We start from the raw sequence: 23234 nt of genomic DNA, 5'->3' as shown, positions 1-23234 counted from the left end.
TAGAAGTTGTAGTAGTACTAATTGTTAAAGAAGCAGTAAGTGCTGCAAAAGCACTAGTATTATCAGTAATATTGTTAGTATTAATTGTGAGCAGTAGTAGTGATTAAGTAGTAATAATAGCAGTAAAATTCCTTTGCTGTACTTGCAGTTGTAGTATTCACAAGTAGTAATAATACTGGTGGTTGTAGTAATAAAAACAATCAAATTAGCTGCAGTAGTAGTAGTAGCAGTAATTGTATTAGTAAGAACCATGCGAAAGCATTAAATCCCAAAAGAGTGCCATGAACCATAATAATCATAGGACCAGGAACTTTCACTGTAGTGCTGGCTTCTGGTTTGTATGTGTTTTATCTTTGTCATGGTGTGTGCTATGCCCGGGGTTATTTACATGGGCTAGTCATTTGGTAACACAGAGGATGATGGTTGAAGAGTTCCGTTAGGCAACTGTACATGAAGTTTTCTAGAAGAAGACGATTCGCTTCTCATCCAAGAAACTTGTTCAGTTCTAACTGATGGGGAGTGCTGGAATATATATACTGTGGGTGTGACAAAGGCATTTGGGAACAAAGGCGCCTCAGGTCCCTCCTATTGCGTGGACTGTTGGGGTCACCTGTGATGGGGTTCTGATGGGTCGTTGAAACCCCCGTCAGAGTGGTTTTGGTCACATGCCTGTTTGACGTGTGAACCTGGTGGGAGCAGGTGAGAAGAGAACTATTCCTAAGAGGACCTTGTAAGTGAGTGACCACCTCCTCTGTTGAGGGATGGTTTTTTCAGGCTGGTGAAGATGGGTTTCTTTAACCCTCTCTCAAACCATCTGTCTTCCCTGGCCAAAATACAGAGGATGATGCACTGAACAAAAGCATCCACTGACAATAGTTGATGTAGCAATCTTTTTTGTTTGTTTGTTTGCTTTTTTAAAAACACAAGCATTGTTTTGATATTTTTGAAAAAAGAAGCCTTTAATTTCATACACTGCATTTTGTCAAAACTTCTTCAAATAGTAACTTGAATAGTGCACTTTAAATGATAATACTGTAAAATACTGAAAGTAACAGTAAATTTAAATACATTCTTTGCAAGTACCCTACTATTAACATTAAAAGCTATTGCTACTTAACATTTCCAATAAAGTCATTCAAGAATACTGGTACTGGTGTTACCAGAACATTTAAAGGCAGTTTAAATATTGCTGGTTTGTATCTACTACTGCAGACTTCATTTATGCTGAAAATCTGTTTGTTCACGTGAGATTTACCATCACAACCACAAATTCCATAAAAAATGTGTTGCAAGCACTCAGTGCTGTGCTGACAATCAACTCCTTCACAACCACTCATTTTATATCCTGTAGTCACATTTCCCCTGTCTGACAGATAAATTTACTTCCACCCACACTATATTTAATTGTTGTATGTTTCTGAAAAAGTATTATATCCATTTACTGTGCAATTAAGATAACTGAATCTTACTTGGAATAAATGTACAACCAAGCTACAATAAATGCAAAGGATAATAATACCAAAATGTTCTTGTAAAAGTCTCAGTGTGATTACTTGTGTTTCATTGGAAATCAGAATCACGGAAAACAGTTCGCTGTTGTCTAAAAGACAATGTCACCATGGACTACTAAACACTACTCAGTGGGTTTGTGCATGTGGATGGGTGAGGAAAATTAAGAACAAATGTGGCCAAATCACAGTCATCCAAAGAAAAATTAAAGTAAGCAAAATTTAACACACATTTATGGAACAATAAGATTGATTTGGTGATATAAATTTGCTTAATTATTAAGTCTGATCCAAAATGATGAAATGAATTCAGCCAGCCACTCACCATAGTACTTCATGTACCCATAGATTTTATATTCACTGTAGTTTGTATGTCCATCATTTCATATAGTCCAAAGCTCTTCAGCTCATGTTGAGCTCTTGTTGAGCCAGTATTTCATTTTGAGCCTGGGGCATAATTCATTTCCCTACATTTGTGTTGCAGAACCAGGCTGGCTTGATTTCAAAGCAATTTTTAACTACAGGTTTTATGTTTATATGTGTAGAATATGTCACAGATTTGAAAAAATGTATCAAAGGCAAGGTTTATGTAGACAGATAGGGCTGGGCGACTCTGTGGACACTATATAGACACAGATGTCACACACTGCTTATGCAGAGTGGTCCAGGTATTATACAGTGGTCATTACTTTCAGTGAACCAGTGTGGAAGCGTAAGATCTTCTTTTTAAGGGCATGTGAGGCCTTAATCTTGACAAAAGCTTTGGGCTGCAAAGGCACTCCAAGTGTGGCAGGAGGTGACGGGAGGGAAAGTTGAGGTGGTAGTTGTTGAGGCCAAACCAGACAACCACTTTCATCTGAGTCACTGGACAAAGAACTGGAATCTGGAGAGTCTCCATCACTCATGCTGGACTCGGACTCACCCTGATCTGGCTGAGAGTATTCCTCACTAGGCTGGCAGGGTGGCACTTGGACCCTCAAGTATTCCACTTGCTGATGGTGGTGGGCATGGGGGTGTGGGTAGGCATATGATGCATGTGTAAGGCGAGATTTGCGTGTACGCCTTCCACAGTGGTCCACCTTTTGGTTTGCAGCTGAGGAGCCTTGCATAGGTGATTGGTCAGCCTCATCTTGGCTGAGCTCCAAGGTAGACTGCCAGCGCCGATAGCTACCACTTCCTTGCTGTTGTTTCTTGCTCCTGGAATGACTACTGCGGCTTCCTCTTCCACCACATCCACTTCCTCCACCATCCCTCTCTACTGTGTTGTACTTGCGCTCTGGAACCCTTTGCAGACTGTTCTCTGACTGAGACCTACATGTCTTCTTTCCTGGCTTCCTACTGACACCACTTCTGTCTTCTGTTGAGCGGCATTTCTTTGGGCCCCCTCGGCATCGGGAGGGTTGGATCTGAGATACTGTGGGCTGCTCTTGATGATGATGATGATAGCTTCTGTCTGAAGAATATGTGTTTGGGTTAAGTTTGGGCACCCCAGAGCTCTTATGGGGGTTAGAGTGGGATTGAGCATAAGCTCGGGTAGAGGCTTGGCACGGCTGAGCTGGAATGTACTCTGCATTGACGAGCTGCTCATCAGATGAAGGTGGTTGTAGGGACTTTGACAGAGCTGAAGGGGAAGGGTAGTTGTACAAATATTGGGGTGAATCAGGATCACTATTGCTGGAGTCTGGGTGGGTTTGCAGAACTCTGAAAGATGGACAGACCTGTAAGGTTGAGCAGGAGATGTCATCAGTCATGCAAGCATGTCTAGGCCTGTGATAAAGTCCCGGTTGATGCTTGACACTTTGTTGGAGATGGTCGTGGTATGGGGGTGGGGAATCTTCAGTAAACCCTGTTAATAGGTAATGCTCCCGATCGAAGTTATGGTAAGCCTGTGGAGCAGTTCCCTCTGAACAGTGGGATGGAGTAGTGATCTCCTTTGGTGAACATTGCTCCTCCTTGTGGCATAAACTACTTTGCCTCACCACACTGACAGCTCGGGCATCATGTGTAAGGTTGGTGCGGGGCTTTGAGGGGCGTGTGGGTAGGGCTCTGCGCTGGATCAATCCAAATATGTAAGTCTCCAACTTTTGGGCTTGTTGATAATCTTCCTGACTGGAGTCGACACCCCTCACGTTCCCAAAAGCATCAGTAACTTTGGTTTGTCTTGTTGTGCCTGACAGCCATGTTTCTCCTTTCTCTGTCTCTTCAGTCTCCTCAGGGCCTGAGAGGGAACGGAGAACCACAGGGTGGTAATTTGATTCAGGAAATCTGTTTTGCGTGAATATAAGCACTTCTCCTGACAAACAAAGACAAAGACAGCGATCAGAATCGTTCAGGCTGAAACAACTTAAAGATATACTATTCAGAATTTGTTGGTTGCTGTTGTTAAAACACCAATTAAAGGTGCAGTAAGCAAGAAAGTGTTGAGTCTCATTCACAAGTTGTAGGTACTTGACAACCTGGAAATGGAACTCAACAACCAACTATCATTCTCCAGAATCACTGACCAGAAATATATATAGAATATTGTAAAAACAAAAAAAACAAAACAAAAGCAAAAACAAAAAAAACAAGAAAATAAGAAGATACAGACAGAGGGCAGTATCCTATATTGTATACCTTTAAGAAAAGTAATCTCCTTATGACAAAACAAATTGTCTGAGCTGACAAGTCTTAACCATTGCCATCTAGGCAAAGACTGTTCATCATAATGACCATCATGTTTTATACAGTCAGTGTAGATGTTTAACTGTCGCATATCTTTCTTTTAGTGAGTTAGTAGTGTGGTTGTGCTAACAAATATTGGCTCCTATTAACAAGCAAAAAAGGGTGTGTTTAGCACAGCTAAAAGGCCAATAACATTGAACAACACACTTTTATGTTCTTACTAAATACATTAAAAGCTTTTATTGCAACCATGGACTTGTTCGTCTAACAGTTAATGGGATAGACCTTGATTTCAATAATAAATTCATACTATCATTACACAATATCAAATGGAAATACATACAGTAAAACGCAATCTCTACGGCTATTTGAGAGTGTATTTGATATTGTACATTAAATTGGACAATTGGATAAAGAAGACAGAGAGAGGTCATTCCTGAAATCTTATATAACAAAAGTTTGTGTCTTTGTGCTAAGCCACCAAGGACATGTAACAGATTTGTCTGCTTAATGTCTGTAAGTCACTAACCTCAATGTCAACAGCAGTCTGAAAGAATCATTCCTCTTGATAATGACTGTGAGTTACACAGTGCACTATGAAACAAGAACCATTAGGCTACTCCCTTCATACAGCACTGAGCTCATCCTTGCATGAATGAATTAAGTCAAAATCATAAAAAAATAATAATGAGTGAGTACTTCATTAAGGCACTGAGGGAGGTTTGTTCAGTATCTGCACACATGCACAAAGTTGATATATATAACAGTGACAGGTACTGACACCACTGTTTTTAAGTTGTAACATAAGCATACATGGTGTTCACCTTAAAATATGATGTGTTTTGCAGTTAAATTTTATGTCTAGGAGAAGCCGAGCCGATGATTTTACCTGAACTGGGTTGGCTGCCCTTCCGTTCAGTAGGAGTATCTGCTGATCTGACCGCAGTGTTCACCTTCAACTCTGCTACCTGCTCTTCTAACGATGCCTCTATATCCCACGGCATACACTGGAGTCTACTCTGAAATACATAGAGAGAAACAGAGGAAGAGTCAAGAGATTGCTGGTGCTCCATGCTGTAGCACTTCATCATAAAATTTGTTCTGTGGTATTCCACAGTTAGTATTATAAAAGTTTGGGGAACAGTCATCTTCATACTTGTAGGTGTTCACTAAAGTCCACTCCACCAGTAGACACTGCCAGTCACTTTCCAGTTATAAACACGTCTTCATTTTAGAGATTACTTTTACAGAGCGATACAGAGGACTACCCCTGTATGTCTATTTATGTGTAAGTTCACTAAGAAGAAAAAAACAAAACATTGCCTAAATTTTCTTGTATGTGTTCACATGCTGGGTCATGGAAAAGCTACAAATTCTAATTCACAGACACATCTTCAACCTAGCAGTGCAACAGATCCATATGATGTATATATTACAAAAACATACGATTGTATGCAAGAAACAGAAAGACAGTGAAGCCATGGTACTTAATGTGTTCAAATAAAAAAAAACAAAAGCCTGGATGATCTGTAATTTTCTACTACTATTGTGGTTGTCCCGTAATATCTTAGAATCTAATGACATAGGTACTCTAGATGGCAATAACTTGGCCTACAGCACCACCACGAGAAATCTGAATGTTAACTGGGATTAATTTGATCCTTTATTGATCTCCAGAGGGGAAATTAGGATGTCAGAATCAGAATCAGAATTCCTTTATTTATCCCCGAGGAGAAATTCTTTTTTGGACAGACATTGCACTTGCAGTTTTCCCAACCAAGAAGATACAAAGTAGGATAAAAACAGGATAAGTATAAATTTAAAAATATAGGTATTTACATGTGTACATATATACATTGTATGCATATATATATATATATATATATATATACATACATACATAATGTGTGACTTACATTTATATACATATATATAAAAGTATGTGTGTCCGTCACACATACAGAGTTTAATAGTTTGATGGCGATAAACAGGAATGAATTTCCTGTGTCGCTCTGTGGTGCCTCATGGGAGTAAGAGTCTGTTGCTCAACGAGCTCCTGTATCTCATCAGCACATTATGGAGAGAGTGAGAGGGAAAGTCCAGTATAGTCCTTATTTTGGACAACATGGCTCTCTCGACAGAGAGTGGACAACATGCCTGGCCTTCTTAATGATTCTGTTGAGTCTGTTAGTGTCCCTCACCCTCAGGCAGCTGCCCCAGCAGGCAACAGCATATGTGATGGCACTGGACACCACTGACTCACAGAACATCCTCAGCATCGTCCTGCAGATGTCTCAGAAAATAGAGGCGGCTCTAGCCCTTTCTGTAAACAGTGTCCACGTTCTTGCACCAGTCCAGTTTGTGGTCAAGTACACCCCCAGGTATTTGTACTCTTCCACTACCTCCACAGTGGCCACTTTGATGTTGATAGGGGTCACTGGATTCTTAGTCCTCCTCAGGTCCACCACCAGTTCTTTGGTCTTTGTCACATTGAGCTGTATGTGGTTTTTCCCACTCCATGTGACAAAATTGTCCACTACAGTCCTGTACTCTCTCCCACCCCCCAGTAATACATTCAACCATTGGAGAGTCATCAAAAAATTTCTGAAGATGGCAGGTCTCTGTTCAGTGCTTGAAGTCTGTGGTGTAAATGGTGAAGAGGATGGGAGAGAGGACGGTCCCTTGTGGAGCCCCGGTGTTGCTGGATGTGTCCTTTAACACATAAAACACACTTTCCACACTTTCATCTGTGCAACACTGTAAAAATCAGGCACTCTCTGTCTCACAAAGATGTAGGAAAATGGATTTGTTACTTGCAGGCCAGACTGTTGTAACTATTTTTGGGCTGCCGCACTAAGTCTTCTGTCAGTACAGAGTACTGATGCACTTGTACCTAAGAACTGTCATAAGAAATGATTTCTCAGGAAATTCTCAGAATTTCTCAGGATTCTGGGATCCTCCAAGCTGAGCAGACGTGCCTGAACTGAGCTCTCTCACTTATCCTTCAACTTAACATAAAACAATGCTAAATTACACCTTGGAGTGGGTAAATATAATGTAAAAGATAGCTGATGTGGAATGGATGCTCGACTTCAAAACAAAGACCCAAAGAGAAAGACGACAAAACCGTTGCTAGCAAAGACGGAGTTGAGGCTAAAGCTAACACTAGCCGAAGCAACGCAGGCATGGCAGAGGTCAATGTGAATTCAACACTGTTCGAATCTGAGCATTCTCAATCCATGGGGGTGCTTTCCATTGTGCTCAGGGAAATTCGTGAGTTAAACAACTCTCTCTCTGAGAAAATTGACTTGAATTCAGCACAACTACAACTTGTCTTGCCATGTTTATCGGAGGAAGAGGGAGAGTATGGAGAAGCCCTTTTCTAGTGCTGAACTGTTGGACACTGTTAAATTACTTTCGGTAAATAAATCATGCCTCTTAGACCCCATCCCTACCAACCTTCTCAAAGAAGCTTTACCCTTACTTAACACCTGTCTATTACACATGATCAATCTGTCCCTGATAACAGGCTATGTACCCCAGTCCTTTAAAGTAGCTGTAGTCAAACCTCTCCTTAAAAAACACACACTTGACCCAGAGGTTTTAAGCAACTACAGACCAATATCTAACCTTCCATTTCTTTCCAAGATCCTTGAAAGAACAGTCGCCAATCAGTTATATGACTTTCTCCAAAATAATAACTTATTTGAAAATTTTCAATCTGGCTTTAGAGCTCATCATAGCACAGAAACAGCATTGGTCAAAGTCACAAATGACCTCCTCCTGGCATCAGACAAGGGATTTATCTCTGTCCTTGTACTGTTAGACCTTAGTGCTGCATTTGACACCATTGACCACTCTATATTACTGCACAGATTGGAACACCTAATTGGCATCAAAGGAACTGCATTAAGCTGGTTTCAGTCTTATTTATCACATCGATTTCAATTTGTTCATGTTAATGATACATCGTCCACACTCACAAAATTTAGTCATGGAGTTCCCCAAGGTTCTGTACTTGGGCCAATATTATTCAACCTGTATATGCTCCCCATTGGTGATATTATTAGGAAACACTCCATACATTTTCATTGTTATGCGGATGACACACAATTGTACTTATCAATGAAACCAGATGAAACAAATCAGCTGGTCAAGCTTCAGGCATGTCTTAAAGACATAAAAACATGGATGACCAGCAACTTCCTACTTCTAAATTCAGACAAAACTGAAGTTATTGTTAGGGCCCCGAACACCTTAGAAACAAATTATGCAGTGATATTGCATTGCCAGATGGCTTAGCCGTGGCCTCAAGCTCCACTGTAAGAAATTTAGGAGTTATCTTTGATCAGGACACGTCCTTTAACTCACACATGGTGAATATTTCAAAGACTGCATTCCTTCACCTCCGCAATATCGCAAAGATTAGGCACATCCTGAGTCAGAAAGATGCAGAAAAATTAGTCCATGCATTCATTACCTCTAGACTGGATTACTGTAACTCCCTTCTATCAGGCTGCCCCAATAAATCTATAAAGACTCTCCAGCTAATCCAGAATGCTGCAGCACAACTACTGACAAGAACCAGCATGAGAGATCATATTTCTCCTGTTCTGGCTTCTCTACATTGGCTACCTGTAAAATTCAGGATAGATTTTAAAATTCTTCTCCTCACATATAAAGCCCAAAGCCCTGAACGGTCAGGCACCATCCTATCTTAAAGAGTTAATAGTACCCTATTATCCCACCAGAACTTTGCATTCCCAAAATGCAGGGCTACTTGTGGTTCCTAGAGTCCTCAAAAGTAGATTGGGAACCAGAGCCTTTAGTTATCAAGATCCTCTACTATGGAAACATCTTCCAGTTTTGGTCTGGGAGGCGGACACCCTCTCTATATTTAAGAGTAGACTAAAAACTTTCCTCTTTGATAAAGCTTATAGTTAGGGCTGGCCAAGGCCGGCCCCTAGTTATGCTGCTATAGGCTTAGACTATTGGGGGCCCTCCCATGACACACTGAGCTCTTTCTTCCTTTCCCTCTCCTTCTGCACACATTCATGTCCCATTAATGCATATTACTAACTCAACTTCTTCCCTGGAGTCCCTGTGCTTTCTTGTCCCGCAGATTCCTATCGATAATGATTGGACCTCCTGCTGCGGTCCTGCTGTCGTCCTGCTCAAAACCTACTGTGATTACTACTTTTTAGTCATAATCTGATTTAAATCTGTTACGACTCAGTACAGCTACTACCATTATTGTTAATACTGTTGTTATCAAAATCTCCATAATACCTTCTGTATACTTCATTGTCATTATCTACATTTCCGATACTTCTGGTATTATTACTGCTGCTATGCATCTCTGCTTGTGTGCTCCTTCTCTCACACCCCACCCCCTCTCCCTCTCTCCTTTGCTCTCCCTTGCTCTTGCTCTCTCTCTCTCTCTCTCCCTCTCTCTCTCAAGCCAACGTGTCAAGGCAGATGGCCCATCTTGAGCCGGGGTCTGCTCCGAGGTTTCTGCCTTCTAAAAGGCAGTTTTTCCTCGCCACTGTTGCCAAGTCCTTGCTCAAGGGGGAATGTTGGGCTCTCTCTATTTACAGTTTAATTAAAGAGTTTGGTCTCAACCTGCTCAAATTGGAAAGTGTCATGAGATAACTTTTGTTGTGAATTGGCGCTATATAAATAAACTGAATTGAATTGAAAAATCACCTGGGGATGATGGCTTTCCATCTGAATTTTATAAAGAATTTCAAAAACTTCTTATACCACTGTTGATGGAGGTGCTCGAGTAGGGATGAATACCTTCCAGACTCTTTCTCTCAAGCTGTTATTACAGAATCAGAATCAGAAGGAGAATCAGAAGCCTTTATTGTTATTGTCCAAAGAATACAACAAAATTATAGCAGCCTTGAAATCTAAGTCTGTATAAATGGTCGATATAAAAGTAAGAATAAAATAATACTTATAAAAATAGAATAAAATAAAATACGGTGCAAGTAAGTAGAGAAATAGTGCAAAAACAGAGTGTTAATATAAATATAAATATTGTCTATAGAATGGATATAGTTATCCACAAAAAAGGGAAAGATCCTCAAAAATGTTCCTCCTATAGACCAATCTCACTCCTCAACACAGATTATAAATTAACTACTAAAATGATAGCTAAAAGATTAGAAATGTGTCTTCATGGTTGTCAACCCGGATCAAACAGGGTTTCTTATAGTTAGTTTGTTATTTTTCACTAATAATTTAAGACGTTTGTTTAACATAATATATCTTGCTAGCAAAACTAATATACCAAGTATTGCTGTCTGACTCAATGCTGAAAAGGCTTTTGATATGGTTGAATAGTCATATCTCTTTTGTGTCCTGAAGAAATTTGGTTTTGGTGATGGGTTTATTGATTTGATAAAATCTCTCTATAGTTCCCCCCAGACGAGGGTTATTTCAAATGGGATCACTTCTGGCTCATTCTGGCTTTACAGAGGCAACATAAAGGGAGATCCAGCTAGCCCCGCCCTCTTTGCTCTTGCCATTGAGCCCCTAGCGGAGGCCATTAGAAGCAATCTTAATATATGTGGCTTTGAAATTGACAATGATACACGCAAGATTTCAGTTTTTGCTGATGACATCATTTTATTTTTGACCAACCGCGAACACTCTCCTTTTTACCTCCAGGAACTACTGGGTACATACAGTTCTTTTTCTGGGTACAAGGTTAATCTGGACAAAAGTGAAATCTTGACGCTATCTGTATTTGATTTCAGTAGAGCTGGGAATAAGTTCCCTTTTAAATGGTCTCCTATGGGTTTTAAATATTTAGCTGTGTTTGTTTACAGTAACCTTACAAATCTCTACAAGCTAAATTTAGTTAGTTTCCATCAGAAGGTGGGAGGAGATTTGAAAAAAATGGATGGATTTGCCTCTTACATTACTTGGCAGAATCAATGTTACAAAGATGAATATCCTGCTGAGATTCCTATATATGTTTCAGTGACTTGCAATTCATGTCCCAATAGCATTCTTTTCCTCTCTTAAAAAATTAATCAGACAGTTTATTTAGCATGGCAAGATGCAAGACTCAGCATGGATGAATTAACTCTGGATTAAGAAGATGGTGGTCTGACACTCCCAAATTTTCGATTGTATTATTATGCTGCTCAATCCAGATTCTTGGCACAGATGTTAGATATGGGCCCTTCTCCTTCATGGATCAATATTGAAAGGATAGAGATGAAAGAGGAGACACCAACAAATTTATTGTATAAATGTGATAAAAAACAATCAAACTGTAACTGATAATCCTTTAATCATTCATTCAGTCCAAGTTTGGTATAAACTCTGTTACTCTGTTAACTCCTTTTATGATAGAAGGATTTCTTTCTCCCAAAACTCCATTATGGGGAAATAGATTGCTACCAATGATCCTTCACAGTGGCAACTTTAGATCTTGGCAGGAGAAAGGTATTTGCTGCCTAGAACACTGCAATAAAGACAGAGTATTTATGTCTCTAGTTTAAAGAACAGTTTAAAGAAAAGTATAGTTTGACAAATAAAGATTTCCTTAGTTACCCTCAGATACGTGACTTTATTAGAACCAATCAAAAAGGAGATTGGAATTTACCTCCCATGTCTCCAGTTGAGCATCTGTGTCATGCCGATCAACCATTATTTAGAACTATCTCAAGAGTGTATAGCTCTTTTGCCAACTTTATCAATACCAGATATGGATAAATCAAGGGTTAATTGGTAGTAGGACCTAGGAATAACTATTGAGGACCAGTTATGGAGGAACTTGTGTAGAAATGGGGTCACCTCTACCTTAAATGCTAGGTATAGACTGATACAATTCAACTTCCTGCATCAACTGTATATTACCCCACAGAAATTACACAAATACAACACCAATATATCACCTCTTTGTTTTAGATGTGGTACGGAGGAAGGAACTTTCCTTCACTTTACCTGGCAGTGTTCTAAACTGCAGGAGTTTTGGCAGGGGTATGTGAAACTCTATCAAACATCCAAGGGGTTACGTTTTCACTGGACCCTAAAATGTGTCTGCTAGGGAATTTTACTCATTCTAATCTTGAGAAAAATTATGCAAAGAAACTTACAGAAATCCTTTTGACAATTGCTAAGAAATGTATTGCGATAAAGTTGAAATCAGATGCCCCTCTTTCAATTAAAATGTGGCTTTGTGAAATCAATAGCTGTGTGCCCCTAGAGAAAGTAACGTATTGGATGCAGAAAAGAAGTAAGACTTTTATGACAAAATATGGCAACCATTTTTAATTTATATGGAAAATCTACCAGCACACCAGGTTGACTAATTTCCCTATATTCGAACTTGGCTTGATCTATGAACAGTGATGCTAGCCTTTGTCTCTCTCTGTATATTCAATTATTGCATAATGTATTTTATTTATTAATTTATTATTGTTATTATTATTATTATTACTATAATTATTAATTTTTCTACTTTCTGTCTATTGTCCGGTCTTGATGAGTTGATTTCATGTGTATTTTAGCCCCCACATCTGAAGCAACTGACTGACATCTTGGTTTTCAATAAAGGCCCTAAAAGTATTCCAGAACAGTTACAAAGTCTTCTAAGCGTGCACAACTGTCCTTTAGGTGCCTTTGGATGTGGTAAATGGTAAATGGTAAATATTTCACTCAGGGAGCTGAGGTGAGTGATTAATGAGGCTTTTGGCTGAATTGTTCTTTTTGACAAAACTTAAGATTTGGAATATTTGAAAAAACAGTAAATCAACTATGTTTCCATATTATATGTGTAGCATCAACTTCAAATCAGTGAGATAATTTCCCCATAAATCATGTTGTACAAGGTCAAGTAGTGCAGATTTGTTTTTTCATGCAATAATGCAACCACTGGTACTAGTTTGTATCAGTTGAACCAAGAAAATCAAATACCACACATTAGCTGCCTTAGAACAACAGAGGTGAGACTGTATCTGTACGGACTACTTATGGCATTTCATGTGACTTTTGTGAGGATTGCAGCTGTTCCAAACTGTGTAACTGCCATCGTCATTTTAGATAATCTCACGGCAGTCAAGTCCAGGCTCAGTTCATTTCTGTTACTAAAGTCAGACTCAATAGGAGCTATCAGTAGAGCTGCTCCGCATTGAGAGGAGCCAGTTGAGGCGGCTCGCAGTCTGGTTAGGATGTCTCCCGGATATCTCCCTGGGGAGTCGTTTCAGGCATGTCCATCGAGGGCGGACCCAGGATACAATGGAGGGACTACGTCTCTCGTAGAATACCTTGGTGTCTTCCTGGACAAGCCTACTTTAGGTTGGTTAGGTCTGGTAATTTTTCTGCTTCATCATGTTGACGGTCATTTTAAGGGGTGAGTTCATCAGCGAGCTTGTCTCCAAATGCCTCCAGTATTCATCTAAGGCATTCAGTCTGCATCAGCAACAGTCACATCAGAGATGAAAATGGTAGTTGCAATAGATATCAGAGACCACAGGAACTCCAGCAAGGAATGAAACAAAACAGCTCTTGCACATGCATATGCACTCAAAACTGAGATGGACCTAGGTTAGGCTTTATAAAAGGGGCTGTGTGTAGGTTTAAGTAGCTACTTATGTGACACACAGTGACTCAGTACCACGTGCACCCCTCCGCAACCCATCACCTCAACAATGACCATCACAGCTGAGCAGGTGAGAAGACAGCTGCAGAAACTTCACGCAGGCAAAGCTGCAGGCCCAGATGGTGTGAGCCAGAGGGTCCTGAAACCCTATGACCCTCTCCAGCTCTGGCCCATGGTCTAACCACTTCAGGATCCCCTTCAGTTTGCCTACCAGCCCCGCCTTGGAGTGGACGATGCCATCATCTACCTGCTGAACAGTCTACATACACCTGGACAAGACAGCAAGCAATGTAAGAATCATGTTCTTTGACTTCTCAAGTGTGTTTGATACCATCTGTTGGCTGAGAAGCTGACAGCGATGCAGGTAGATGCTCCACTGGTGTCCTGGATTGCAGAATATCTGACTGGCAGACCGCAGTATGTGCGCCTAAAGTGCTGCATGTCAGACAGAGTGATCAGCAACACTGGGGCTCCACAGGGGACCGTCCTCTCTCCCTTCCTCTTCACCATTTACACCACAGACTTCAAGCACTGCACAGAGACCTGCCATCTTCAGAAATTTTCTGATGACTCTGCATTGGTTTGATGTATTACTGGGGGGGATAAGAGAGAGTACAGGATGGTAGTGGACAACTTTGTCACATGGAGTGAGAAAAAACACCTACAGCTCAATGTGACAAAGACCAAGGAACTGGTGGTGGACCTGAGGAGGACTAAGAATCCTGGACTCTCTGACAGTGGTGTCTGAGAGGAGGATGTTGTCCAAAATAAGAACTATACTGGACTTTCCCTCTCACCCTCTCCACAATGTGCTGATCAGCTACAGGAGCTCGTTCAGAAACAGACTCTTACTCCCACAATGCACCACAGCGACACAGGTAATTCATTCAATTCATTCCTGCCTGTCGCCATCAAACTATTAAAAATTGAATTAAATTAAACTAATTAAATTAAACTAAATTCTACACTGTGACAGACACACATACTTTCATATACAATGTATATATGTACAGACACATGTTAATACTTAGATTTTAGATTTATACTTATTTTATCTTTCACTTTCTTTCTTGGTTGGGAGAATTGTAACTGTCTGCAATGTCTGTACAAAAAAGTATTTCCCCTTGGGGATAAATAAAGGCACAGGAAAATCTCCTCACCTGCTACTTGCTCATATGGTGACAAACACCAGGTCTGCACTTTACAAAGAAAGTTAATAAAACTATGTCTGATGGTGATAATAAATATTGTAGTTCACTAGCAATATATAAAACTATATTCCAACTACTTTAATTGAGCCATAAGAAATCTTCTGTGAGATCATGCCATTTACTCAAGCAATAATGTCTTGCAAGTCTTTTCAGTTTATTACAAACATTCTCGTGAGAAAAGCCCTTTTTTATTTCATTATACATATATATTAATTTATTTTATTAAATTGGAATGATATTTCTGTCTGTTTTTATTTTGTATGTTTAAAAATGTGTTCAAAGTGTTCATGGCCCCCTGTGCAACTGAGTTTGACACCCCTCATCTACACTCAGTACACGCCTTTTGAGCTTTTAATTATGATATAAAGCAGGTATGTGCATCACTTATAATTAGGAATCAGTTATTTTTAAAATAACAGTTCTTTGGGGACAGTAAAAGATACATTATTCTGATTCATTCTGCCAAAATATATGTGTAAATATCCAGTGAAAACTGTACTGTGCCAACACTTCCATGCTCCATGATACAATGAGCAAATAAGCAACAGCTTGCTTTATTGACACAACAATGGAATTTCCCATTCGGCCTTCTGTTAATTTACATTAACACTATTCCATAACTTTTTTTTGCCCAGTACAGCTTTGTTTAAACTACACCACAACACTGAGCCAAATATATTTTTTGGTCAACATGCTGTTTGTTGGCAGCATGCTCCACATCTACTGACAATCTTGGTATTGGTATTATATTTTCAGATGATGAACAACCATGAAATTAAACTTAGACAGGTCCAGCTCAGTTTCACAGAGAAGTTAAAAAGGTAGCTGACAGCTGCTGTTGTGACCTATACAGTCAAAATAATTTGAACTGGAACTACCGCATCACAGTCTGGTCTTTTGGAGTAATTTGATCAACTTAACCATCGTATTATGTTTAAAAAATTCAGATTGATTATTTTGCGGGTGATTTTGACTCACTGTTATGTTTAAACTTAGTGGCTGTAGTAGTGTTAATTTAGTATAACTGAAGTTGTGTGTTTTTGTTTCAATGTAAATAAATCCCACAGAGTTGACTGTTTTAAAGGTGTCTTTTCTGTGGTGGTTCTAGCTCAGTGTGAGAGTGTTGTTTACCCCTAAAACGCTGCTTAAGAGAGGGGCAAAACACCCTTACTAATGTATATTACATTGAATCTGTTACTTTGTCATTCTGATGAGTCTTCAGAGAAGCTACTTATATTATATGGCCCGGGTGGTTAACCCTTAGCATTAACTAGGTTTACTTGAAGAATGCACAACCTCTCAAGCTAACACTATCAATCAGTGTCATTGCAAACTAAACTCAATAAACAACGTGTCTGAGCAACAACATTGAGAATTCTGTTCAACTCCTGGCAATGGTGTGTGCCTACACATTTGCTAAGCTGTCTGTAAACCAGGTTAAAATAGAACAGAATAGACTTTTATTGTCATGCAAAACCATACACCAGCCAGTGCACATTAGAATGAATTTGTGCTGCATTAGCTCACAACAGTAACTAGTCACAGAAGTGCTAAAAATACTAAAAAATTTCAGTCGTGAATAAATTGTATAGTTTGAATGGTCTATTTCCTTATCCTCTCTTAACATTCCTCTATTCTATTCTATTCTATTATCCTCAGCAGTTTGAAATGTATGTTTGAAAAAATACAATAGCGTGATTTTCTCTTTTATAACACAATCACCCCTTCTCTGACAGCATTATGAGAATAGTTTGTCATAAAAGCGTGCAGCATTTTTATTTTATTGAAGAGGTATCTCCAATTTCACCGTAATCATGTCACATAGGTTGTGTGTAGCTATTGAGTCCTGGCTTGTTGAAATAACTGTATTTTTGCCTTTGACACCACTGAAGCACAGCTGTGACTAAAAGTAACCAAGTGGTAGTTCTCTGTTTGGAATCTTGTGACATAGTAGCTCTCCAGTTTCTAACCCACCAAGAGCTTAACCTGGAACTACAGACATACTATTGTGTCTGCACAACACAGGGAGGTGCAAAACATCAGCAAAATACATCCATTACATGGGATTCAGTGACAATTTGGCAACACATCTGAAAAGGCCTTCACTGGGGACTTACAGTATGATTGTTGACAGCACAAACACACACACTCACTGGAAACACATACACCATCACACCAAATGTGCACATGCTCTGAGTCCATAAAAGTCATAGTATTCAACTGCTGGCCACTGGAGCAGTTTATGGATTGGTGACACAAGGGCATTCAACAACTGCTACTTGAAAGGTAGCGTTTTGCTCACTTTTTTGTCAGTCACTCAACTGTTTAAAGATGCAACTTTACACTCATAATCCTATTAAACTAATTCTGATTCCATTAACATTTTAGTATAACCCAAGACATCATTCATTTGAATTCCCATTTTTGGTAACAGTTTACATGAGTACCTACTGAGGAACATGTAAGGAACAGTATAATAAGAAACTGATTGTTAATTCCTCAATAACTCTGAATAATGAGTAACTAGAAAGGTATTGAGAGACCACTTACTTTAGCACAAAAAGACTAACTAATAATTATGTAATTAGTAATGAAAGAGTCATTACTAGTTTGTGACACTCAGTGGCTTATTTACAGTTAATCAAGAACAACTCATGAAGTAAGATGTTATTTTGATTCACAAAAGTTACTTGAGAACAGAATGGGACATACTAAATTATGCAGTCATTAGGTAATGATTAGTTCAAGTACTTAACGTCCTTCACTAAACATTATTTACTAATCATGGAAGCAAGCTCTGATCTCCCAAAAACTCATCATTATCATGAACTACTGATTAACAGTTTTTTAACTTCCAGATCATCACCATTACCCGTTGCTATGGCACAATTTCAGTTGTTATTACCTCGCTACCCAGAGACGCACACACTTACAACTTTCCTAAACATTACATTAAACCTAACCTTAAACTTATCCTAACCCTCACTGACCTACTATGGGGACACAGCTTTATCTTCAACTGGTCTTTAATCTGAAATTAGTCCCCGAAAGTACACCTGTTTTGAGTGTGCATTTCAGCATCCGTCTCATTAGTCTCTTGACATACAGGAGACCACATTAAGGGTTGTGCTAATGCTCCAGCTGCTGTCAGTTGTCACATGGCTGTCAGGAGCTCCTGCTGATGAGCAAATACACATACTCTCTCTCATACGCACAAAACACCCATTCTTTTTCTGCCTTCCTCATGAATCACGCAGTTGTTGTCCCTTCACTTCTTGGTTTTCATCACATCCACACACAAACAAATACACAGAATTAGACAAATTAGAACCGCATTAAAAATACCTGAGTTGGCACATGTGAACCTTTAAAGTTTCCAGTGTCATGAAAAGTTTTTTGTGTCACATAAAACACTCTGACAAGAAAGAAGAAGCTTATGCTATGGGCAACAATATCAGCGAGGGGATAAGATTATTCAGCAGAGCATCATTACAGCTCATATACCGTATATAGAAAGAAAGAAAGAAAGAAAGTGACATATTTTGTCATTGGAGGGAACTCACTCCAACGAAATTCGTGCTCTGCATTTAACCCACCCAAGTGACGTGCACACACACACAGCAAACCCGGGGCAGTGGGCGACCGCGTGCAGCGCCCGGGGAGCAGTGGCGGTTAGGTACCTTGCTCAAGGGTACCTCAGCCATGGACACCGGGACGGGGAATCGAATCGTACACAGACAGAGTGTGTGCCTACATACATCTAAAGAATTATTTACCTTTGGGCACAATCCTATGATGACAGAGACTTTATGGTAATCACATACCATCAGAAAAACATTGATAAATAATAACTGTGGTCATTAAATTATGGGAAGGGAAAGATGTTTGACTTATTTTAGAGCAGATGTGAGGAGACTAAGCAGACTGAAATGAGGTAGGCAGATAGAATCAAAGAAGCAATTCTATCAGGAAAGATTTAATACATGTATATGGTGCTTTTTGCAAATTACAAATGAAAGATTGATCATTCCTTGTTATAAAACTACACTCATCATTTACTTACTTGGAAGCAAATGATGAAAAGAAGGAATCAGAGATTCACTGGTGAAAACACAACAGTCAGTCAGGTCCATTGGTAACTTGCAGCAGCCACAGAAGAAGAATAGTTAGAGAGGCCATTAGAGGCACAGCCTTAAAGCAGACCAAGACCCTATAAAGCAGGACCTTAAACACACCATAAATACATCCTGAAGAAATTAAATGATTGAGACTTTCCCCACTGCGGGACTAAAAAAGGCCTATCATATTAAGGATTTGCCCTGGGGGTAAGGGAATTTAAAGTTGGTCTTGGAGTGCTTTGGAAACTACAGCAATTACATATTATCAGTTCTAATTCCTAACCTAACAAGTTGATGAGCATTACATTTGTATTATACAAGACTTTAATGTTTAATGCTACAATACCTGATTGCTATTTATTTCATTTGCCAAAACCAGATTATTTATTGATGTGGTTCTCTTATTAATCATAATCTCTGAACAAACATTAAGTTGTTGATGATTTGAGTTCAATCATGTGAGTCAGCTGTTTTGTTCTTCTGCCTTCTAAATCTGGTTTTAATATTTCAGGCTTCTTGTCCATGAAATCAGCAGTAAATGAAGTCTTTAGCAGTTTGTAGCTGTTCACAGACAGAATTCCTGCCATTTCACCGGTCCTTCAGTCCATAACTAATGATCCAGCAGCTGTGCAGACAGACTTAATGCCACTGAATCAGACCTTGTGTCATGGATTATGGCTTATTCAATGGTCTATAAAAGGCTAGAGAAAATAGATGTGGGTGTGCAAAATACTTGCATACACTGATTTTGATGACTAACAACACTGACTGTACATACTTAGCATTACAAAGTCTTCTACAGTTTACTTACATAATGTAATATTTTATACATTGCTGTACTGTGTTGAGAAAAAAAATATTAGCAAATTATCTAGACAGTTTAAAAGTAGGAATCTTGTGATTTCAATTCTAGATCAAAAATCCAGCAAAATGAGGTTTAGGAAGCAATCAGTTCATCTTAGTATGCATAGAATCCTTTTTCAGCAGCAAATTTGCCTCAGTATTGCACAAAGCTGATGTGCAGGGCCACCAGCTTTGGAGGAAACTGGAGGTTTTCTCGCCAGTAATAACTATCCTGGCGGCCATGTATTCTTTTAAATAAATTAGTTCATTACACAAACAGCTAAAAAGTTCACACTGAATAAAACTGCTGTTTAAAATATGAAATGAATGCCAACACTGTGACAGATTTCCTCTTTTCTAAATTGTTTTCCAATTTAAAATACAGACTCTTTTATACTCTCTTCATACACTGTTGTGACTTGACTTACACAAAAAAACAGTAAAAACCAACAAGGCACTTAAGAGCTGCCACTGGTACCTGCCTTGAATCACAGTCCAGACTTCTATGAGGTTATACTTTTATATATGTATATGTATACATATACATACAAAAAAGACAAAGGCACTAAAAACATGCAAAACCATAACTTTCATTTACAGTCGATGCTCTGGGCAGCCATCTTGGTTTGAGAAATCTGTGTCCTCTGAGGTTAACCGAGCAGACGAGTTGGAATTCTGACTTCAGGTGGCTTTTGAAGACACAGCCCGTTCAGTTCAGTTTATTTATATAGCGCCAATTGAGAAGTTATCTCATGACACTTTCCCATAAGAGTAAGAGAAGACCATACTGTTTAATTAAATTTTGTAATTCAGAGAACCCAACATTCCCCCATGAGCAAGCACTTGGCGACAGTGGCATTTAAAAATCAGAAACCTCGGATCAGACCCCAGTTCTAGGTGGGCAGCCATCTGCCTTGATCGGTTGAGAGAGAGAGAGGGGTGGGGGTGGGGGACAAGAGAAGGTGCACACAAACGGAGGTGCACAGCAATGGCAATAATACCAGAAGTATTGAAACTATAGATAATGATAATGTACTATGGTGACTATGATAACAATAGTAACAATAATAATGGTAGTAGCGGTACATAGTAATAGAATTAAAATAAATTTTGACTAAACAGTAGTAATCAAAGTAGAATTAACAATATTTAGCAATAATTTGCATAAAATTGTCAAACAGTATAGGCTTTGACACAGCTCTGTTCAACTCCAGCAGAAAACAAGTTAAAGATATATAGATTGATTCTAGGCTCTTTGATGTCTTAAACTGGTCAGTCAGTGTGAATTATACTGATATTATCTTGCAATGTTGGAAAAAAAAATCCTTTAATGCAACATAAATGACATTTACCAGAGAATCCATACCATTGTATCCTCAAGCCTATTTTGTAAATTCTGAACTATCATCTACTGAGAATAGAGCAGATTTAAAACAGCCCTATACATGTTGTAGTTCATAAAATAAGGTTGGTTTTTTTTCCAATCCACTCAAAGAGTTCCAGACGCAAGAAATCTAGATGTCTGGATTATCAATTATGTTCAGCACGAAATGGATAAAGTAATGAAGCTCCCTCAAAATTTGTCCTTAAATGGTAATGTGGGCCTTTAGGCTCCCTCCTAACTTTGCACTTTCATAACTCCACACTGAGCTCAATAACAGACTTAGGTGATTTTCCTTTTCTTTCTATTTTCTCATCTATTCAATGTCTGGTAATCTAATCGAGTTGTAACCCCAGAAAGTGTCAGCAATGTTTCAAGAAGAGACAGGATGTTTCAAAGCTGGGGTACATTCAACACCTAAAAGTCAGTGTAGAAAGGGAATGTATAGAAATGATCAAAAACTGCTAAGCACCCTCTCATGGGCCTAGTCACATCTCACCATAAAAATCCTACTGATAAGACCTAACTTGATCAAGTAGGAGGTCTGTTATTAAGGATCACATTGGCATCCTTGCAGAGTTTTTGAGATAGATCCCACGGCAGATGTCATGATTTTTGTACTGTTTTTTGTATCAGCAACTAGAATACAAAAAACTATCTTCAGACAAACGGAACTTACCGTTTGGAAACTGTGGCTGTAGTCCGCACTACTTTTTGATGCGTCCTGAACGCAGTGTGCCGATCGTAGAGCTCCCCAAGTCGGACGCCCGGTGACAGGAGAATCCCCGAGGTAGAGAGCGCTCAGTACCCGATATTCCTGCCTCTGTTTGAGCAACTCCAGCTCACACAAGCCGGCCAGGCTGGCCTCCAGCCGCTGCTTATTCCGACTGCGCTCCGCTTTCATTGGCAGAGAGAGCGCTAGCAACATGACCCAAAAAGATCCGGGTAGCTCTTGAGAAAAATATCCTAGCCTGCTGTTTTCTTATTTACTGTTTCTCAACAAATGAAAGTCAAGTAATCTGATGATGGCTTGATTCACTCTTCTTATTTTCTGGATACCTAGAGTGGATCGACATTGGCTGTATGTCTCAGTTGCTGAACTCATTGGCGTCAGACTTGGACCCATATCCCTCCTCTAGCCTGCGGTCCACTGTGTAATCTCACTTGGACAGCTGTTGGCGGAGCCTTTGAAAGCAAGCAGCCTTTTGTTGGTTGTGCCAGACACTCACTATCGAGTGAGGCCACCAGAGTCTCGTGTTAAACTTAATAATATAAAAATCCGACACATGATAAGAGCAAACACAGCGATGTAATAAAATAGTTTTCTAAGAGCATTGACAGTCATGTTTGTAGTGGCCATTAGCGAGATTATGACATTCTATACGGTGATTAAATTTGATCGTCAATAATATATTCTTGATAAGATGCTGTCGATCGAGTGTTTTGGTCAATGCTGTATAGGTTTACGTAGTAAAAAATCGTACTGTATAAACTGTAGGATATATGTGATGCCGTATACTGTATACTATGCAAGCAGAAAATACTGGACATATTCTACATCGTACATACATGATAGTAGGCTGTTTGTCGTATAGCCAACCCTAACCAGGAAAAGAGAGTAAACGCTTATTGTGAACAATAATACAACTCTTCCAAAATTTTCAGAAAGCCATCTCCAACAGGGAGTGAGATTTGCAGTTAAGCACGCCACCCAGTGTTTGTGTGCAACTGAGTAGAGCTCAAAGGCGCTGTTTACTACAGTACATTAGAAATAATTTTAAAGTTCTTATTGAAAGCACATTTAATTTACAAATTTAAAACTAATGTGTGTTAATGTGTTAATTATATATAATGTTTGTTTTCTCCAGTGATCATTTTAATCATGAAAAG

General features: G+C 39.2%; 1 protein-coding gene across 2 annotated transcripts; it reads right to left on the bottom strand.

The window, feature by feature from the left end:
- Positions 1–938: 938 nt before the first annotated feature.
- LOC124070884 (dapper homolog 3-like) lies at positions 939–22650 on the bottom strand. 2 transcript variants are annotated; one of them, XM_046411207.1, is made up of 3 exons: positions 22024–22650; positions 5062–5191; positions 939–3801 (listed from the first exon to the last, which is right to left on the bottom strand). In XM_046411207.1, exons 1-3 carry the CDS (start codon positions 22270–22272, stop codon positions 2180–2182), a joined length of 2001 nt encoding a protein of 666 aa, XP_046267163.1. In that variant the 5' UTR covers positions 22273–22650; the 3' UTR covers positions 939–2179. The 2 variants fall into 2 exon arrangements, with proteins under 2 accessions (XP_046267163.1, XP_046267164.1); XM_046411208.1 differs by having other exon boundaries at positions 939–3726; positions 22024–22647.
- Positions 22651–23234: the final 584 nt, after the last annotated feature.

The sequence above is a fragment of the Scatophagus argus genome, chromosome 14 (genome assembly GCF_020382885.2).
Source record: "Scatophagus argus isolate fScaArg1 chromosome 14, fScaArg1.pri, whole genome shotgun sequence".
NCBI lineage: Eukaryota > Metazoa > Chordata > Actinopteri > Scatophagidae > Scatophagus > Scatophagus argus.
The sequence above is the reverse complement of the archived record's forward strand: the minus strand, read 5'-3'. Positions and strand labels throughout refer to the sequence as shown.